The sequence below is a fragment of the Melanaphis sacchari genome, unplaced genomic scaffold, assembly GCF_002803265.2.
Source record: "Melanaphis sacchari strain LSU unplaced genomic scaffold, SCAv2.0 Contig20_pilon_pilon, whole genome shotgun sequence".
Lineage (NCBI taxonomy): Eukaryota > Metazoa > Arthropoda > Insecta > Hemiptera > Aphididae > Melanaphis > Melanaphis sacchari.
The window spans coordinates 5961344-5982596 of record NW_020271042.1 but is presented as its reverse complement, the minus strand read 5'-3'; the positions used below and the strand labels follow the sequence as shown (position 1 = coordinate 5982596).

Sequence of the window (21253 nt, the reverse complement as noted above, 5' to 3'; positions counted from 1 at the left end):
TAATAATTAGACTAGGCTATACTACCTGTTTTTAAGTTAAAAACATACATTGCTAAAAAAACAAATTCTTATACACTGAAAGTAACGTTACTTAAAATAGTCTATGCGACTTTATACTTAATCATATTACTTATAATGTACTTACTACAATACTACTTATATGCTTAATTATTATTAAACAAATAATTACATATTTTGAATTAAAGTTTTACGAGCGTAAAATGCTTCTATAAATATTCACCACAAATCGTATACTCGTGTATAATTACTATAATTATCAAACAACATTGTTATTTGTTAATACGGTTAAATTTTGGAATATTTGTGTATCTATAATGTCTACTGTTGTAGTGTCATACTGTCATAAATGTGATACATTAATATTTAAAAATTATACTGTAATTAATGGGTTGGGTTGGGTAGATATATATTTATACTATAATAGGGCATACCTAGTACCTACGTTCTAGTTTTTTAGTTTAATTTATATGATGTAAAAAAAAACAGTTAACAATTTAATTAGATATTATATTCCATTAAGTTTAATAATTCAAAACGAATTGACACTAATCTTATTACAAGTACTATAAAAAAACCAGCAATTTTACACCATTGCAGTTGTAATACAGATTAATATTCTACTACTGACTACTGCAAACACATACATTATGCAAGTATCCTACTGAGTAAATTTTAGACCACTGCGAATTCTTTATTATTTAGTTTTGAGACGTTTCTTTTAGAAGTTTCAAAACACCTAGGTATATTGCTGTTTAAGTAAGTAAATATTAACATTATTTACAATGAAAACTACGATCCGTATACATTTGTATAAAATATTGAAGTACACCTAGCAGATAAAACAATGGGATAATATACTAAATGATAGCGGTCGTTTACAGAGTAATTGCTACTTAGACCCCCCCCCCCCCGACAAAGTGTACGTTCACGAGTATTATGTTGTTTTATACAGCTATTATTGTAGGATTGTAGGGAGTAGGGACATTCAAAAATAAAGTTCATTACAGTTCCTGTTTTACAATATTTGCTACTGTAGAAATATTATGATAAATTACCGAATCTTACTTGTGTCGATATGTCACAGAGATATTAATACATAGATGTCTAAATAACATAATATAATAGGGATGGGTGCCTACCTATGTGATGTTTTAATGAACGATTTGTTCTTGTTGGCAGATGCAAGGCACCAATAGCCAGCCTAGACTGCATGGCCGACCTGGGCAGTACCACGGAACAGCTGTGTGCCAAGCTGCAAGCAACCGCGGTCAAGGAGTCGGTTGACCGGGTGTCGTCTGCGGCACAATCGCCCAGCCTGACATCCGGGCTCCGATACCGGAACTTAGGTAAGAGCGGCTTGCGCGTATCCAACATCGGGTTGGCCACGTGGACCACATACAACACAGCCATCAATGAGGAACAGCTAGACGCGGTGGTGACGGCCGCATACAACGCCGGCATCAACCTGTTCGATCTAACCGAGGGTCCGCAAAGCAGCGAACAGGCTGAAACTCAACTGGGTGCCATACTCAAGAGGAAAAACTGGAAACGAGTGTCGTACAGCGTCATCACCAAAATCCATTGGCACTACAAGTACGTCAAACCATTACCGTAAATTATAGTAGGTACTATTAAACATCAATAATAGTCGGTTGAAGTCCTTGATAAACAGATTAAAATATCAATATGGATATAGAAAATTACCATGTAAATAGTCAAATGATAGGTATAAACTTAGCATCTTATACCCGATACGATGATACATTGCCATCAGGGTATAGCCGTATAGGTACTTCACTGTGATTAGCTAGTACCTTCCTACACAGTGTAAATAAAAGTAATAATCGTTATTTTTGTAAAAGTGTAGTCTTCATTTTAAATCATGTTTATTTCCCTGAAAGCCGAACGGCATTATAAATTATACCTACTTAATACGCGTTGAGATCCATACTTTTATAAAATAAATAACATATCAAGTAAAAATAGGATAACATTGTTTTTATGGTCTTCATCCCTACATTATTATTGATTCATTTGGAAGCGTATTTAGGCGAAGGCGGCCAGGCTTACATAGGCACAACCTAACGGGTCTAAAGCGGTGACATTTTAAGGGCAAGAAATTTTATTTTAGTTTTTACAAAATTATAAAATAAAATTCTACCTAATATTTTCGAAATACCTAAAAAAATTATAATACATACCTATAATTTAAAACTATAAGTTAAACGATCACGTCCGTTTGCATAAGATAAATCAGCTTTATTTATACAATTTATGTTATGATTTATGTACTTACATAATATATTATACGCATATAAGAAGTACGGCAAGTAATAAGTAACCACAAAAAAAATTTTCACGGTCAATGCTAAATCCATTCATCATTCATAGCTCTATAAACTTTGTTTATAGGTCTATGATTTGATTGCTCGTACTGTGAATTAAAATATATATTTTCACAATTTCATTTATATTCTATAGATATTGATTATATTATAATAGGGTGGTATATTAGTTTATAACATACTTGGTATGATTAATGAGTAAAATAAATATTTTATTTTTTACATTTATGTCTAACAAAACTACCGCTTACTCCGTCACACTATCTAACAATAATATAATAATATATAGGTACGAGTATTATAATGTACGTATAAGTAATAAAACTATAACGTATATCCAACGTGACTCCAACGTCTGATGCGTTATAGAAATTATATCTCATAAAGTAGAGCCCGATTTAGGTATTAACCATTATACTAGTATACTGTACCTATACGTAAATCCAGTACTAATATTTTGTTTTTATGTTTTTCATTTTTTTTTTCCATTCAATAGATCCGAAGAACGAGGGTTGTCACGCAAACACATTATCGAATCGGTTCGATCGTCCGTCGCTAGACTTCAACTCGACTACATAGACATCGTTCTGATACAAAAAGCCGATCCGATGTGTCCACTCGAAGGTTTGTTTACTGTAATATTATGATTGCGCCCGTCATAGCTTTTTACATAAAAAAGACGCAATACAATTATTGTACTCAATAAAACATAATTGTCGTCTTCTTAGAAATTTGCCAATACAGTATTTAAAAATATTAATAGTTAGGTACGGTCAAAATAAATTTCAACCTGTAAAATTAAGAAGGAAAATTGTTAAAAGGGCCGTGTAAAGCATTGTAATGCAGATAATATAATAGGAACAAGTTCGCTATAACATTCACAAATCACAGCTGAATAAACCTATTATATTACATAGGTAGATAAGTATACGTAATTATCGTATACCTATACTTACTAATATTATCTCAGAAAGAATACCTGTATAATACAACGCCTTATACTAATCAAATTAATTCTAAATTCAATTTACGTATTTTCTACCACCATTTATGGATTGGATGGTTAATACATACCCCACTGCATGGTACACACAATCACTATTTTAAAACAATTTATCAGTTTTGGTCGAGTCAAAATTTTAAACATATTAACTCAAGTTTTTATGTTTGTGTATAAGATATGATTTTATGAATGTAGGTTAATTAATTTTAAAATCCTTAGTAATAAAAATGTTTACAGGAATTAGTAAATATATGTATTTTACCCGAATTCAATATATACGCAAAACAAAAATATGATTATAGATTGTGTTAGGTGCGGTACTCTAAATTATGTGTAACGTATGAAATACAAAAAAATGTCCTGCAACAAGTCATCTAGACTTGTATATGGTATATATTATATATATTGTAAATAAATATTGTTTATTTAATATTTCAGTCAACTAGTAAATATAGATAATAATTATTATAAAATTACACTAACATTTAAACAAATAATCGCCATTTTTCAATATAATTGCAGAAGTAGTTAGAGCTATGGATTTTCTCGTATCAGAAGGACTTATAATGTATTGGGGCACAGCTAAATGGTCACCAATCGATGTCACAGAAATGTATACTGCTTGCAGACAATTGAATTGCTCTACACCTATTTTAGAACAATCTGAATATCATATGTTGTGCAGGGAAAAAGTTGAGATTTACATGCCTGAATTGTACAATAAAATCGGTTAGTACCATAATAATATTTATATGTAAATGTATTAAAAGGTAAATTTATACATTTAACTTAATCTTGTATGCATTCAATAACCAGGTGTAGGTTTAATGGCTTGGTCACCATTAGCCATGGGATTATTGCCTTCTTTCAAAGACTCGCTCAGAAGCCGATCATCCAATAGGGTTAGTTAAGACAAAAATATAATTTTAATTTCATCACAAATAAAAGGTTCAAGGTGTAAAAAGTATATGCCTCGTGTTTCAGACAAAAGCTTCCAGTATTAGTTGGAATCAAGATGATCGAAAACCCCCAAGTAAAGAGGTAACATTTTAATTTTTTATTAACTTATAGGCTATAAAATAATAATAAAGAACTACAAACAGTATAATAAATGTTTACTAAAATGTGTTCAATATAATATTGCAGAACAATGAACCATTGACAACAAGAAATACCAAGGAAATATTGTTTTCAATTTCATTAATAGCAGAACGTCTTGGCTGTAGTTTAGTTCAACTGTGTATAGCGTGGACATTAAAAAACGAAAGCGTTCAGTGTCTTTTACTAGGAGCAGCAACGACACACCAGTTTTATCACGCTTTGCATGGATTACAGGTAATAAATTTGATTTACAAAATATGTTATATTAAAAAATGCATTTATTTCAAAATGTTATTGCGATAATAATAATTAATAAAAATAAAAATGAAATGTAATTTATTATTTTAACACACAAACATCAATAATTTTAATTATTTTCTAATATAGCTGTTGCCTAAACTCAATTCAAATGTAATGGCCGAATTGGAGCGTATACTGGACAATAAGCCAGTACGGCCACCAATGGTATCAACTCTAGCAATGAGATGACAAACAGTGTGCCCCCCCGGTGTGTTGGGGGGCACAGGCATGTCTGCTGATGGCATGAAAGAAAACAATGACGAGTATGACATGAAAGAACGAAAAGTACCGTTTTGTGTGCTTCAATGAAAAAATAGTTCTTGTGGCAAATATTGTAATCATGTTAGAATTATAGTTTAAAGTTAAATATACATCCAATTTTAATTGATTAGTAGTGTATTTTATTATTAGAAAAAATGTATAACTTAACTTATAAAATTATTAATGTAAATTTTGAACATAAAAAAAGGATTGATTTTAGGAAAACAAGTAAGCGCTGATCATCAGTATAGTATTATTAAGATATTAAATCTAATCAAAATTTTCTCCTGGAACTCTGACATCATCTATTTTCAAAATCATTTTAACTAACTGTGCAGCCAAAATAATCTGTTGCTTCTTGCTATGAAGAGTCTCTATAACATTTTGTTCTTTCATGTCTAAAAAAATAATTAACAATTTTATAAACAATGTATAAATTTATCAAATAAACAAATTTACCATTAGTTCCAACAAGCATACAATCTATACCAAGAGCTGGATTATTTTCTTTGATTTGTCTGGCTCTAACTTGAGTTAACGTATCAATTGGTGACAATCCACTGTTCTCAGCTAAAGCTAATGGAACACTTTCTAAAGCATCTGCAAATGCCCGGTATGCATATTGTTCAATGGATGAAATCTTGTCAGCCTCCGTAGAAACAGCGATAGCACATGAAATTTCAGCAGCACCACCACCATAAACTATGCGGTTATCTTGTACCAAATTTCGAACAACGCATAAAGCATCATGAATACTGCGTTTGGCTTCTTCAATGATCTACATTAACACAGAATATTCTAAGTTCATATTACACATTGGCAATATATAAAATTAACTAACCATTTTATTTCCACCACGAATAAATATGGTGACAGCACGCGAGTTCTTACATTCTTCTATCACCAACATTTTGTCTTTAGTAGTACCAAAAGAAAGTTCGCTAACTTTTCCAGCGTAACCTAGCTTTTCTTTAGAAACTTCTTCAAAACGAGGAATGATTCTACCTCCCGTAGCAATTGCAATTAACTGTAATAAGTTTCATCATATATTTAGTATTTAAAAATATTAGATATTAAAATATATTTTATAATATTAAATGAAGATATTAAATTAAAGTATTGATTCTTATATCAGTTATATCTGGTAGTAACAATTATAAATTAACTTCTAGAATTCTATAACACAAAATTTGTGTTTGATCAATTCAAGCCTTTCAATTCACACATCTTAGAAAAATTACTGGAACCCCGTGCCCCATGGTACCTAACCAATAATTATCTATATAACAATCTATTAATCTTAACAAGTAACAACCTGTCATTACAAAGAATTTCATTTCAAACTCTAAACCAAAACCCACTTTCTTCTTGTAAGTTATCAATCACCAATTCCAACAACTCACTAACTTTAAAAAATGGCCAAAGACACCCTTAAATATAACAAAAAAAAAACTTCTAGGTAAAAAAAATAAAAATATTCCTTACTTCTATCTCAGGTCCACCAACCCAACGTACAGCAGGTAATTCGTGTTTTAATAACAAATGATTTGCTTCATCATCAAAACCCCATTGACAAATTGCTAATGTAGCACCAGCATCTTTCACTTTTTTAACCATTTCATTGAATGTATCTTGTTCATATTTCCTTAATGCTCTATAATCTTCAACTGAAGCGACATCCAACTTATGCTTGGTCTTGGGCTTAGGTGGCTCAAACGGACAAGTAAGAATGGCAAGATGAACATTTTTAAGTTCCTAAAAATACGTAAAATATAACAATTAAGAAAATATATTCAGAGAAAAATTAAACATTGTATGATATACTCTTACTTTAGGCATTTGAGGATGTGAAAAGTCTTTATCAACTACAACTCCTTTAACTAACATTGTGTCTTCTAATCTTCCTCCTTCTTTTCCTTGGACTTTGATCAATTCAAAATTGACATCACGTTTATCAAAATCTGCTACAGATATAACTGCATTCACAGCTATTTCAGCCATTTGACGATGACATTTATTGACACTAAAATTGCATGAATTTAAATATTATATTTACATCATAGATATTATTGAAAAACAAACTTTAAGCCAAATAAACTTATTATTAACAATAATTGGAGAATAAAAATAACTAGAATAAAATATTTTGATAAATTACCAAATTAATTTTTAAGTATAAACATCTAAATTCAATTAAAATAAAAATTTAAAAAAAAAGTTTGAAGTTTTTAATGAAGAGCAAACCTAGAGAAAAAATATTTAATTGCATTTTTTTTTTACAGAATTAAATTGTAGTAAAAACAATATATATTAATAAACTATTTTATTGTTTGAAAATAATAAAATAAAATATAATAAGTAAATTAAATTAAATTATATTTAATGTTTATTATTAATATTAAATAAAACTTGGTTTTTCAATTTTAATCAAATAATAATTCTTTAATACTTAATCAAGTTTGATTTTTAAAACATATTGAACATTTAATTTAATATATTAATAAATCATAGTTTTATAGTTAAAAACAATTTTCAAAACCCTAACTTTTTCATCTTCAGTAATAAAATCAATCAACTAATGAAATGCTAAAATTGTCAAATTTTAATAAACTGAATATCATGAAAATATTTGTATCTGTCATTTTAATTGGTAATTAGTTTAAATTATATTAATAAATATATTTTAAATAATTTATACAAAATATTTCTTACATTTTGGATCCCAGAGTTGTCATTGCTGTTTTAATAAGGGGTTCCAAGTTGTTAATATCAACTGGAAATGAATCAGCAATTGAGTCTAAATGCTTGCAAGCACTTTGAGCAGCTAATTCAAAACCATCAGCAATCCTGATAGGATGTATACCCTGATCAAGCAAATGTTCAGCTTGTTCAAGTAAAGCTCCAGCAATAACTATAATAGAATAATAAAACTTTTAATACAAACAAGAATTGCATTAGAAATTAATTAACACTTTACATACCTACAACACCAGTAGTTCCATCACCAATTTCATTATCTTGGGATTGAGACAACTGCACCATGAGTTTAGCGATCTCATGATCAACATCCATCATATTCAAAATAGTTGCACCATCGTTGGTAACAGTCACTTCACCATCAGATGACACCATCATTTTGTCCAAACCTTTTGGACCCAAAGATGTGTACAACGTCTTAGCGATAGACCGTGCAGCCATAATATGAGACTAAACAAGATGAAAATTAACGTTTTACATTAATGTTATTATAGGCTTGGGTGATAAATATATTATATGGATTGGTATAACATTTTAAGTTGAAATAAATAACCATGTGTGTCATAAAACCTGGGGAATGTCAGAGCACACCTAGTCAGTGGTCACAAATACAAAATTTTTCCGAATCTAGGAACAACGGTGCGATCAAGTAATGAAAACAATATCGTCTCTATCAAGTTAGTACTTTATTCAGCAGTAAAAAAGAATATGAAAGAACCACAAACCTTCAACGCATCGATGCCAGTCAGCCTACGCTGTTTGTGTTGGTCTTTGATGATGATAAACGGCGTACCGAATTCGTCAAAACCCAACGAGCCGGGTATGAAAGACATGGTCCCGTTTTTTGACGTCTTCGTTTGTCACGCCACTCTATACAAGAGCAAAAACAACAAAAAAGTAATCGAAACACGAAATACTGTTTAAAGACGAACGTGAATCAAGTAGAAGAAAGAGCAAACCGTGAGACGTCCGGAACATTCCGGATAATATTTGTAGGTTATGTACTTTTTGTACTACAATTTCGCCCAGACGACGATTCGACAAATTGGATGCCCCTCCTATCATTAACCCACGGTCAATCAACGTTGGATAGATTAAAATATGCTATCTATAACCGTGCATAAACTTTACCAAAAAATTATTACGGACTATTTTCTGTTAGGCAATCTGTCGTATAAAATAATATAGAATGTTTCAAAAAGTGCGCAATTTTTAAACATGGAAAAAAATCAGCCAAAATCATTAACAAATTCAAACTTTTTGTTTTATTATACTTAAAATATATTTCGATTTAATGTTTAATTATATCCACCATATATCCATTTCCACTATATCTTCCGTCATCTCTTGCACTGCCGCAATGTTTGGTTGTGTACGAATTCTACGGTTTTGAACGTGGACTTTTTTTTGTTACAATTAAACCAGTATGTTCAAATTTCTGTTCTAATCCCAGAATTGTTGATGCAGTCCAAAAATCGCGTGAAGTTTACGAACAGTCATAGCTGAGCACTCACCGTTTTTGTAATGGGTTTTCAATATGAATATACCTACGCTGATAGTTACTGAATCACTCCATGTCAATTAAGTTTAATAAAAACTAATTACATTCTAATCGGAGTAATAATAGATGACAAAAATAATTAAAATATGGTTGATAACCTTCAAACAAACAAATCCTACGGATTTCAAAAATTGCGCACTTTATAAAACACCCTTTATTATCCAGTTCAAGCATTATAGGTACTGTATTGACTACTGAGTACTATATTAAATATATTGAGACCGGTCCAGTGTGTGATTTACCGATAAATGGCTATCTACAATAAAGTGTTGTAAGCGGAACGTGTGATTACCGATAAATGATAATAGATACCTATATTTCTCTACAGTTCTATACCAGCTATGTAACTATCAATAGGCTACTGATTTTACGCCTGTATTGTATTTTTAAAATATAATTTAGACATTCGGTTACCATTTAGCGTTTATTCGTATGATTTCGTTTGTTAGTGAATTTTTTCCATTTTTTTTTTCTATAAGTGAGTACATATATATATTTAGCACCGATTTAAAACGAATTCTACTTCAACAATGGGACATTTATACAGAAATATAATTATTGATGTAATAAAATGCGTTGAATATTTAAAAAGTAAAAATTTTTTAAGTAACAATCGTTTGGTTTGCTGTAAAAAGAATATTGATGGCACCGAATTCAGTGGAAAATTACGTGAAACAACAAGAACCAGTAAAAAAAGACATTCATTCGGACAGTTCTTTAAAAAATTTGTGACTATATGAGATATATTAAAAAATGATGTCAAACATATCAGTCATCCGCACAGGAAATAAATTATTTACTTACAAAAAGCATAACAATTTAGTCGGTACTCGGTAGATCACACATTGGACATTGGACCACCCATTTTTCGGTAGATCACACGTAGGACGATAGATATTATCTATCATAATAAAATTTTTAAATAGTTTCGACATACGTTATATTTTTGCGAAAAAATAAATATCCGATATCATGAAGTAAAGTGTGGTAAGTTTAAATTTGCTAACCCGCCTCCATAGAAAGTTGCTAAATACGCTACTGGAATAATGGTGATAGATATTATGGATATAATAATATAAATTATACTTCTTCCATAGTTCCATATACCTATTTTGTGTAGATTATTAGGTTTAGCAACTAAGGTTTGATGTAACTATAAAAATAAAGCTTCTGTTACATCTCAATATTAATTTTAATTTGATATACACTGTAATTTTTGTTTTTTTTTTTATAAAAAATATAGAAATTATTTATCTATTAAAGATACCTACACCATTTCTTGGAGTGATTATTCATATAATATAATAAAAACTTCGACTATCAAACTATCAAGGTCGAAGCAATTAATGTGGATATGTACAAAAGAATATTTATTAAAATGTCGTGAAACAATAAATACAGGTTTAGAGAAATGCAATACTTACTCAAATTAAAAAGATTCATATTTTCATAGTCATATAACAGATAAATACGAGATAAATAAATCATTTTTTTTCATATAATTCTACTAAATAATTTTGTATAAAATTAGGAATTTATTTCTTTTTTTTATTATACATAGGTACTTAAAAAAACAAACATATTCGTAAAATCAATAAATTCATCGCTTTTTCAGAATCTAAAAACAGAATGGTCATAAATAGGATGAATAATTTTCCTTATTTTCCAAAAGTTGGATGAAATAACTATTTTATGTTTTTATTCGAATAATGACAGTAATGTAACTAAAAGAATTGTATACACTTGAACAGCATAATACCAAAACAACGCTTCACCTGTTGTTGAATATTTTTTTAATATTTATCTATGTAACTGGTATTTTATTTATAGAAGAATTAATGCGATATAAGACAATTCCATATCTACGCTTACGGACATCCATCATTATTTCTACCTTACATAATATGCAGAAATGTTCATAATAAAACATTAAATTATGGTATCGGACCAATAATCAAAGTTAAGTCATTATCATTTTTCTAGATGGGTATAATTGTATAAATAACAAAATTCTGATTGAAAATAGGCGATAGCAAATGCGATGAATCAAAATAAAATTAGCATAACATCATTAAAATCTACAGAGGACATAAAAGAAAAAAATATTTGCTCAATTGCAAAATAAATTGAAAATATTATGTAAATAATATTTAAGTGGTTATAAAGACATACCAATTTGTTTAACAACTATACCACGCACTATAGAATATTTGTGATTTATGCTATACCTATGACTACTATTTATATTTTTATTTGAGAATTGACAAAAGTTATGTCTGTGATCTTTATAAATTTTAATTTTTCAATAGTTATTATAGTATAAATAATATATTTATGATTTTTTTGGTTTATATATTAGGCGGAAAATTTACTGTCCAAATCATATCTCTCTATACAATATAATTTTTCTAATTGTGATCGTGTATCTTCTGGACAAATTTGCGACCCTAGTGTCGCACACATCGACCACATCTGAAACAACTCTATTTTCTCCCATTGACACACAAATCACAATATATACTTATACTAAATACAATGTTGTTATTTTAAATTACAAATATAATATGCTTATGATTATGAAACAACACCTAACCAAGGTAGAATATAGATAATATCTATGAGGTGGAATTATTATACAATAACCCGACATCACTCGAGAATAAATTAACATACATAAAATACGGCACTATATAAAATTATATATTTATATCTTTGATTTAGCGTACTTTAGTTCACAAGAAAATCGCATTGGTGTACTTTGCTTTGTGAACTAATTCGATGGAGATAGGTAATCCGCCCAATCCCATAAATGTGATATACCAGTATTTTGGCATTTAATTTATTTTCAAACCGGTTTAAAATACTCTTAAAATTTTTCTTATAGGTATATCCAAGAACAAGTTTTTAAATATTCGTTTAAGTTGGTCGAGTAATTTTTATGTTTATATAGGCTTCACACATTATTTTTGTTGTAGGTACAATTGAAAAACCTACCTAGGTAAAAATAAATCATAAACAATAAAATATTATTTTCTTTTATTTAAAAAGAAAATACCATTGAAATTCATGACGAGTCTAAAGAAATTTATTTTTAAATTATATTTTTAAAAGATATAAGTTATAACTTATGGTCATATGTATATATAACCAATGGCAACCTACTTACATAAATAAATAAAAGCCAAAACGAAATGTATTTATTCATGCGTGAGCCATCGGTTGTTCTGAAGTTTATAAGTCCCATTCAAGTTTCATAAACATCGGTTCATTTTTATATAATATATTTATAGGTAATAACTAATAAGTATATTATGGATAAATCCACTCTGACCACAGGGCACAGACAAGGTTCTGTAAAATATAATTATATTAATATTTAATTATAAGTTTATGAATTTATGATTAGGTAATAATTATTGTTCCCCAGCTTAGCCAACGCGACCGATACTGTCCAAGTAGTGCACGATATTTAAGACGGCCACTATGGTTGTACTGTCCGGGTAGTTTTAACTTTTAACCTAAAAATATTTGTCAATGTATGTAAATTTTGTTTGACAATTCAATATTAATTATTATTCAATAATATTACATTACATCCTATATTAGTATATTTAATATAAGTTGTATTATATTTAATTTACAAATAATTGCGGTCGGTTTCTGAAACGCATAGGAGGGCACTCCGTACTCCGTAATCTACCTCCGCGGTTCGAATATGGTGCGTCTGTTATCGGCACCTTTCAATCGTGTAACGAATTCGTACGGTTTCACGTAAACATGTCGTAGTAGACGCGCTCGGGGCGAATCTAACCGATACAGCTCCATCGTAGTATCCGTCCGCCGCCTCGCGTCGATACCCGAATACCCTCAGACAAATAACGGACACCGACACCCGCACAAACGATGGTGTCCAGCGTCCGTTTGTGGGATACTTGATCCAGGCGATGGAGCTGTAGCGCACCCACAGGCCCTTTCTCTCTTCAACCCCCAATTCCGAGACCCCAGCAAGATCCCCCGGCGGCCTGGACACCAAACCCGCTGCCGGCGGCGGCGGTGGCGGCGTCGTCATGTCGTTCGACTTTGAGGAGATCACCTCGCTGCGCAACGAACTACAAAACGTCAGGGAAGTGATGCGCTTAACCAAGTGCAACATCCATGCTCTGAACGGCACGTTTGCCACATTCGATCATCCGCCACCCATCTATTTGACCGAGTATCGAGAGCTCACCGTCAAGCTACACGAGCTCGAAGCCAAAGAGCAAGAGTTACTCGACCAGGTCGATCATCCCAGGGAGCACCGAAAAACCCGGGGAGACAAGCCGTCCACACCTTTTGTGCGCACCATCCGTGCTTATTTACCCAATAAACAGCGTACCACAATTGAAGTGAAGCATGGTGAAACGCTGCACATGGCTCTAGAGAAGCGTTTGCAACACAGAAAAATCCCATTGAACGCCTGTGTTGTTTATAGGAACGGCACTGACCATCAGATACCATGGGACACACAAACATCTACTATTGAATACGAAGAGATACAAGTAAAAATGTGTTGGTTACCCATTCAAGCATCATTTACACATGATTTTTCAAAACGTACATCATTTACAACTTGTGATCATTGTCGTCAACTACTTTTCCAGGTAAATATTATATTATCCACTTATTATTATTAATTGTTTTTAAATTTGATTTATCTTTAACGTTCATTGTTATACATTTTTATTCATTAGGGTTATCACTGCCGTTCATGCGGATTCAAATTTCATGAACGGTGTTCAATGGGAGTACCTGTATTGTGTATTCCAACCAGAGATTTGAATAACAGCAATGGGGGAAATCATTCTATTTATCAAAATTCTGCTGGTATACTACAATTAGCATCTGATTATCAATCTTCTAGACGTCGAGTGCTCGGTCACGGTGAAAGATCTAGTTCAGAACCTAATGTATGCCGTAATATGGTCAATATGAATTGGGATGATTTGGCTGAATTGAAACGAAGATCACAAGCACCATCTGGTGTACCTCATGGTTTCTTGCCTCACAGCCAGAGTGCCCAAGCTTCACCTACCAATGTACTTAGGCCTAGACCTCGAGCTAAAAGTGCTGATGAAAGTGCTACCAAGAAGTTGCTTCGTGACACAGGTCCTCAAGAATCATTAGAAGATTGGGAAATACCAGAGACAGATATACAAATGGGGGATTGCATTGGATCAGGGTCATTTGGTACTGTTTATAAAGCCAATTGGCATGGTCCAGTTGCTATTAAAGCACTCAAAGTCAAACAACCTACTGCTGCACAATTACAAGCATTTAAAAATGAAGTATCTGTTTTAAAAAAAACTAGGCACGTAAATGTCTTACTATTTATGGGCGTTATACGAAAACCAAACTTAGCTATTGTTACACAGTGGTGTGAAGGATCAAGTCTATATCGCTGTTTACATGTATTAGAAAAAAAGTAAGTTTATTTTACTATTTATTATAAAAGTACCTACAAGTATTGAATTCATTGATTACAATTTAGTATAATTTCAATAAATTAACTAAATTTAAAAGTTTAAATTTTTTGCTTAAATTATAAAAAACCTTAAAATTATTTTTTTACCATCAAGTAAATAATTTCTTTATTTTATTAGTAATAAAACTGTTGGTTTAATATCTAATCTACTAGCTTAATATTTAAACATTGAATTAAAGTAAGAATATCTAAGAGATTTCATACAATATATACTTATTAATTATTTTAAGTATTTAATTAGGTCTTGTTATAATCGGATATACAGTATGTATGTATTTATTTTTTTTTTTAAACACTAGGATTAATTTAATTTTTTTTTTTACTCATCTTATTCTAGTATCAGATTTCAAATTGTGAGAAATATACTTGAAAAATATTAATTAAATTAACGATTTGTTACATTACAAAATTTGTAGTTGTGCACATTCAAAAATAAATAATTAGAGGTTGAATGGATAATATACTACCCACCCACCTACTCTCTTTCAAAAATAAATGTTGTTTCATAGCTATATTATTCAATAATTTATTTTTATACATAGTATATTTTTTATGATAATGGTGTATTAGTATAAGGAAGACCCACCCACCAAAATATTTAAGGGGTAGCAGCTGTTACCCTTGAACCTTCTAGTATGCACTGCTGATAATGCATATTTTTATTTTTTATTTAGATAATTTATCAATATTTTAGATGCTGTTCCTAATTTTTTATATATTGTATGCAATTATATAAATTCATTAGGCACTCATTGTATTTAGCTTGAAATACATAAAACTAAAAAATATGACTATTTAAACATTGTATTTAATGTATCATATGTATGTCTAGTATTATAGAAAAAAATTTATAAGGGAATACTGGAGTGTAGACAAACTATTCTTATTTGAATAATTGTTAAATCTTAAACTTTAGTTATTATAAAATCTACAAATATTGAAATATTGAAAAACTCAATTGTATAGAAGTGAATAGAACAAACTAATAAAACAGTAATAAATGATGAATTATTATTCATATATTCAATGTTAATTTTTAAATAAGCAAAATGTACACTTATCCAAGACTTCTTTTAAAAAAGTTTATTAGGAACAATCATTTAGTTATCTATGAATAATAGTTATATACTTATACTTAGGCTTGGGTCTATGTTAGTATGGTTTTTTTAGTGTACTTTTACAAATTAGTAATGTATTTACAAACTGCATAATTTTGATAAAAATAATTTACTTTATATTTTGCATTTTTTACTATTTAATATTATTTAGTTCTAATTATAACATATTTTTTTTTAGATTTGAAGCAATGCAATTAATATCAATTACTGGCCAAACTGCAATTGGTATGAATTATCTCCATTCTAAAAGCATTATACACAGGGATCTGAAAAGTAACAACATATTTTTCAACGACTCTGTTGTGAAAATTGGTGATTTTGGTTTAGCTACCATCAAATCAAAATGGTCCGGTGGTCAACAGTACCATCAACCATCTGGATCGATATTATGGATGGCACCCGAAGTTATTCGAATGCAAGTAGATAATCCATACAGTTTTCAGTCGGATGTATACGCTTATGGTATTGTGCTGTATGAATTACTCTCTGGTCAGCTACCTTACACAGAAATTAATAACAAAGATCAGATAATTTTTATGGTGGGTAGAGGCTATTTACGGCCTGATTTGAAAAAAGTCAGAACAGATGCACCAGCTGAGTTACGCAAATTAATGGAAAACTGTATTAAGTTTGATAGGGAAGATAGGCCTAAGTTTAAAGACATTGCTATATCTATCCAAAGCATTATACACGCTATGCCAAAACTACAACGGACAACATCTGAACCTACATTATCCCGGTCTAATTGGAGCGATGACTATTTGTACCCGTCCGAAGCAAATAACTATAGAGGAGCTGCAGGCTTTATCTAAAGTTAATGAAAATGTACAAAAAAAAAACAAATTCATTTTTTAAATTTAATGATTTATTATTATAATGTTGAATTTTGTTGATTATTATGTGCAACTAAAGTGACGATATATTCATTTATGTACATGTATGTATGTATTATGATATATGCATGTGTGTATATGTTTGTTGTTGTCTATATATGTATAACATTTGTTGAATTCAACATATTATTTTAATCATGTTTTTGTTACTCAAAACAAACCAAACATATTTACCTATTATTATGTCTGATTTTTCTTCTATTTCTATTATTTTTAAATGTTACCTATAAAATGTATATTATGTACCATACAGTATGTGCTTCACACTTTTGTTTTTTCATAAATTGAGTAAATATTTTCATATGAATAGTGGTGATAAAATATTATATACACATTATACACACATATATTATTATGTTTGTAATATAAAAACAAATATGTTATTGATCAATTTAAGTATTGCATAAATTATTATTATAAAATCCTCATTCAAAATTGCCCTTTGTTAGTAAAATCTATGTCACACAGCATTATGTTTTGTCTGTCTGTTGTGTCTACCGTTTGTGATTTATTTATGAGTGACGCACACTAGAGCGTTCTAGGGTAGCAGCTACTAACCCTGAATATTCTGGTTAAAGAAAAATTTAATATATTGTAAATATAGCTATAATTATTAATAAGGCTTATTTAGAAGATGTGGGGGTAAAGTCTCCGCGGATCTACTTTCGAAAACGATTTGATGGGTAGTATATTTCCCATTGAATATGCTATTCCTATTTATATTTGAGTGTGCGTCACTGGTTTTAGTTTTGATAGCGAATTTAATCTAGTTTGATAAAAAGTTTGCTCGGTCAAAAACCTTGAAAGCGTTTCCAAGATTCCACACAATTTATTTTTATAAATTACTGAAGTTTAAGTTTTGACAAAATTCATTAAAACCAAACGAAATTTGTACTGTTTTGTGGTTAAAAACGTACCTATAAAATCTATAGCTAAAAGTTGAAAATTTAATCTAAAGTTCATAAGTTTATACTAAAAACATTAAAAATATACAACCATAAATTTTTTTATAAATATTTTAAGTTCAAATTTGGACGGAATTACATAATTAAACTATGAATAACGATATTCATTAGTTTGTTAATTCAAAAATATTAATTGTGAGGACTAAAAACTTTACGTAAATTATTACTAGCGGGTTATCCGTCGCGATTAGCGGCTTTGCCCGTGAAATTTTAATAGGTATATAACAAAAAAATAATTATATTAAATTTTCTATAAACTACATTTGATGTATTTTCATTTTGTGCCAAAATTACTAAACTTGTGGACGTATCGCGTACTGACACCATACTTCCATAGCATGCCACTTAAAATTGTCCATATGAAAAAGAGCCTAAAAATGTGAACTAGTAGTTCACGGCTAATAAGCACTTACTTATCGAAGTATATAGGACATACGTGTAAACAATTTACACGGAAAATTTTGATTTTTGCATATTTCAACCCCTTAAAATCAAAATTTTGAAAAATTCTTTCATAGTGCACGGTGAAATTATAATATTAATCTACCCTCAAAATAATGTCAAATTGATAATTCTAAAAAGTTCGGCTATGCATTGATTATAAATCAGTCATTCAGGGAATATTTTAAACACATAATTTAATTTCTAAATGTTTTAAGTAAAAATTATTTCAACCTACTGTATTACTAATAGTAGAATAAATTATTTTAAAAGTAATATCTAAAATCATAGGGAACATTAAATATACTTGGTGATATAGTCATATAGAAAATAAATCGTCTCTGCTCGGAATCATTTTTCTTATTCAGTAAAACCTCTTTATAACGGACCCTCTATTAGACGGAATCCTCCTTATAACGGAAAATATCAATAGTCCTGGTTCAAATAATATATGAAATTTATTCTTCCTATAACGGAAAAATTGTTGGTCCCAAGCGATTCCGTTATAGAGAGGTTTTACTGTACAATGATAAACAAACCTGGATTAAGGGAGTGGTACACTCTTTATCACTAAAATATTTTTATTTTTAATACGTTCGAAAAAGTTTTCAAAAAAAATAAAATTATTCTTCTGGTATATAAATAATAATTTTTAACAATATGATAAAGTTTGTCAATTAAAATGGAAGTTATATTATCTTAGATCATATACGAATAAGTCCAGCCTAAAGATTAAATAACTGTTTAGAAAAATGTTATATCTTGATTACAAAGTAAACAATTCATTAATATAGAATTTTCCACTATTATTTTTTTTTGAAATTTAACATTTTAAGAACATAATTTACAAAAAAACTAATACAACACGAAATGTTTAACGAACTGGGAAATTATCTAAAGATGTTTTTTATTTATCAATAATTTCTGGACGATATCACAAATATTGACGTAGTTGGGAATTTGATTTATTAAATTTTTGGGTAATGAACCGGAAAATCTAAATGCTTTAATATTGGTAATATCGTCTTAAAATTTTCGAGGATTGAATCAGAATTAAGAAGCGTATTTAGATTATTCCCAGATTTTATTAGTTTGATGATAAATTAAGGTATAGAAATATTAAATTTTTAAGAAAATAATTAGTGGGGAGCTTATTGTTTTGACAAATTTTCTATTCTATATGATCGAATTGCGACGTTTTTCAGAGTAAACATTCAATCTTTAGACGTGAATACATCGATCCTCGAAAAATTCAGAATGATACGAAAAAGTTAGGGTTTCAAATCGAATTACAAAAACCGTAACATATTGAGATGGAAAATTCAAGTATTTACCTAAGTTTGTTTGTTTGTTTTGTTTTTTTAATAAAAATATAAATCATTTAACTATATACTGTTAGGAAAGATCACATTTTTTAAAATTGTATATATACATTGTAATTTAATTTTTAAATCGATAATTATTAATTAAATAATAGATAGTTTAATTAAAAGTTTAAAATCTTCTTTTGTTATACTATTAGGTTTCTATAAAATGACGCGTACTGCGATGACTTCAATTGTTTATTACGATGTCCGTCGAAATTGGCGTTATGTGAAAATTGACGATAAAAACTCAGACACCAAAGGCAAAATTGAATGTTTAATAAGTTTTATTTTATTAAATCGAAACACTAATCTTAAAATTCTACGCTAAAAGGAAAAATATAGGTTTAAGATTTAATATAACTGGCATCATTGGTAACCTATAATAGGTGACCTAACCGTCCTAACATACTTATAAGTAGTTAAACAAATAAAGTCGCTTGCTACGCCTGCTCGCTTTGGTCGCCTAACGGCCTAACTATACCTAGATATGCTAATCCGGGCTTAATCTCAAATCTATATAAATATATTTTTTATTAAATCATTTTACTTTTCAACAATCACTGATTATAGACGTAGGTACTCGGTAAAATCCATTTTTTGATAAATATTAATAATGTGATTTTATCATGGCGTTCAATGCATAGAGTAAATTATTTTACGGTTCAACGGGAACAAGAAAACAAAACTCAGATCAATACCTCTAAAAATCCATTGGTCATCTACACGGTAGCCACCAAATTTCAACAAATTTTCCTAGGTATTTCATGCATCATCGTCACCATTTAAAAAGTTAAAAATTATTTTATTATATATTTTATTAAGCGTAAGGCACGGATTTATATGAATTGGTATTAAATATTTCCATAAAAATAAATTAATTTAATACATTTTGTATTACAAGCAATTATTTCTTGCTTTAATTCTCCATAACCTATTCCATTCAATACATGTTCACAAAATAATATAATAGACACGTCACACGTAGGTACTGTACGTTAAACTAAAAAATTAACAAGAGTCAAAAACGTTTGTTATAAATTACAATTATGGAGTATGGTCGTATGGAAAAACAAAAATAAATGAAATCGAAATACCGTAATTGCAAACATTTCGTGGAATTAATAATAATTTGAAAAATCGAAAAAAAACTGCAGAATTTAAATTAATTTTGTACATTTTGAAACTATTCTTGTGACTTTACCATTTTTTCCATTGCAAAACGTCTAAGTTGCTTCGAGAAATTGAAATTTAACATATAAATACCTAATATTTTAAAAATAATTAACATCAAATAATCATAATTTCTAAACTAATAATTTGCCCGATTTTTTTTTTTTAATAGTATCGTTTTTAAAACATCAATTTATCAGGGTAACAAAACATATTTTGAAAAAATTGCATGGTACTTAAAATGAAATTTACCTAGATTTAAAATTGTCTTATTAATCATACTGATAATAATTAAACATTTTAAGTTCTAACTTCTAAGATGATATATTTTAGAGGTGAGTAGGTACAGATCAATACATTTTATTGGTATGGCGAGTACCTATAAAGCATACAGGCATACGGCTATACCATGGCATTCAAATTTCGAAT

The 21253-nt window shown here is 29.5% G+C and overlaps 3 protein-coding genes across 3 annotated transcripts in view; 2 read left to right on the top strand and 1 right to left on the bottom strand.

Moving 5' to 3' along the window:
• The window catches only part of LOC112593788 (voltage-gated potassium channel subunit beta-2), a 10050-nt gene extending 4892 nt beyond the window's left edge, over window positions 1–5158 (top strand). The window contains exons 2-8 of the mRNA XM_025338330.1: window positions 1201–1614; window positions 2863–2990; window positions 3892–4098; window positions 4186–4271; window positions 4354–4410; window positions 4516–4704; window positions 4858–5158. Coding sequence (XP_025194115.1) covers window positions 1201–1614; window positions 2863–2990; window positions 3892–4098; window positions 4186–4271; window positions 4354–4410; window positions 4516–4704; window positions 4858–4959 — 1183 coding nt within the window. The 3' untranslated portion in view covers window positions 4960–5158. The remainder of the gene's footprint in view (window positions 1–1200; window positions 1615–2862; window positions 2991–3891; window positions 4099–4185; window positions 4272–4353; window positions 4411–4515; window positions 4705–4857) is intronic.
• A 36-nt stretch (window positions 5159–5194) lies between these two features.
• LOC112593786 (T-complex protein 1 subunit epsilon) lies at window positions 5195–8785 on the bottom strand. Its single transcript, XM_025338329.1, has 8 exons — window positions 8514–8785; window positions 8013–8238; window positions 7744–7942; window positions 6862–7054; window positions 6517–6786; window positions 5873–6058; window positions 5491–5809; window positions 5195–5429 (listed from the first exon to the last, which is right to left on the bottom strand). Exons 1-8 carry the CDS (start codon window positions 8619–8621, stop codon window positions 5302–5304), a joined length of 1629 nt encoding a protein of 542 aa, XP_025194114.1. The 5' UTR covers window positions 8622–8785; the 3' UTR covers window positions 5195–5301.
• A 4137-nt stretch (window positions 8786–12922) lies between these two features.
• On the top strand, window positions 12923–17086 carry LOC112593729 (raf homolog serine/threonine-protein kinase Raf). The gene is made up of 3 exons (XM_025338244.1): window positions 12923–13989; window positions 14080–14810; window positions 16167–17086. The coding sequence occupies exons 1-3, from the start codon at window positions 13417–13419 to the stop codon at window positions 16798–16800; spliced, it is 1938 nt and encodes a 645-aa protein (XP_025194029.1). The 5' UTR covers window positions 12923–13416; the 3' UTR covers window positions 16801–17086.
• The last annotated feature ends 4167 nt before the right edge of the window (window positions 17087–21253 follow it).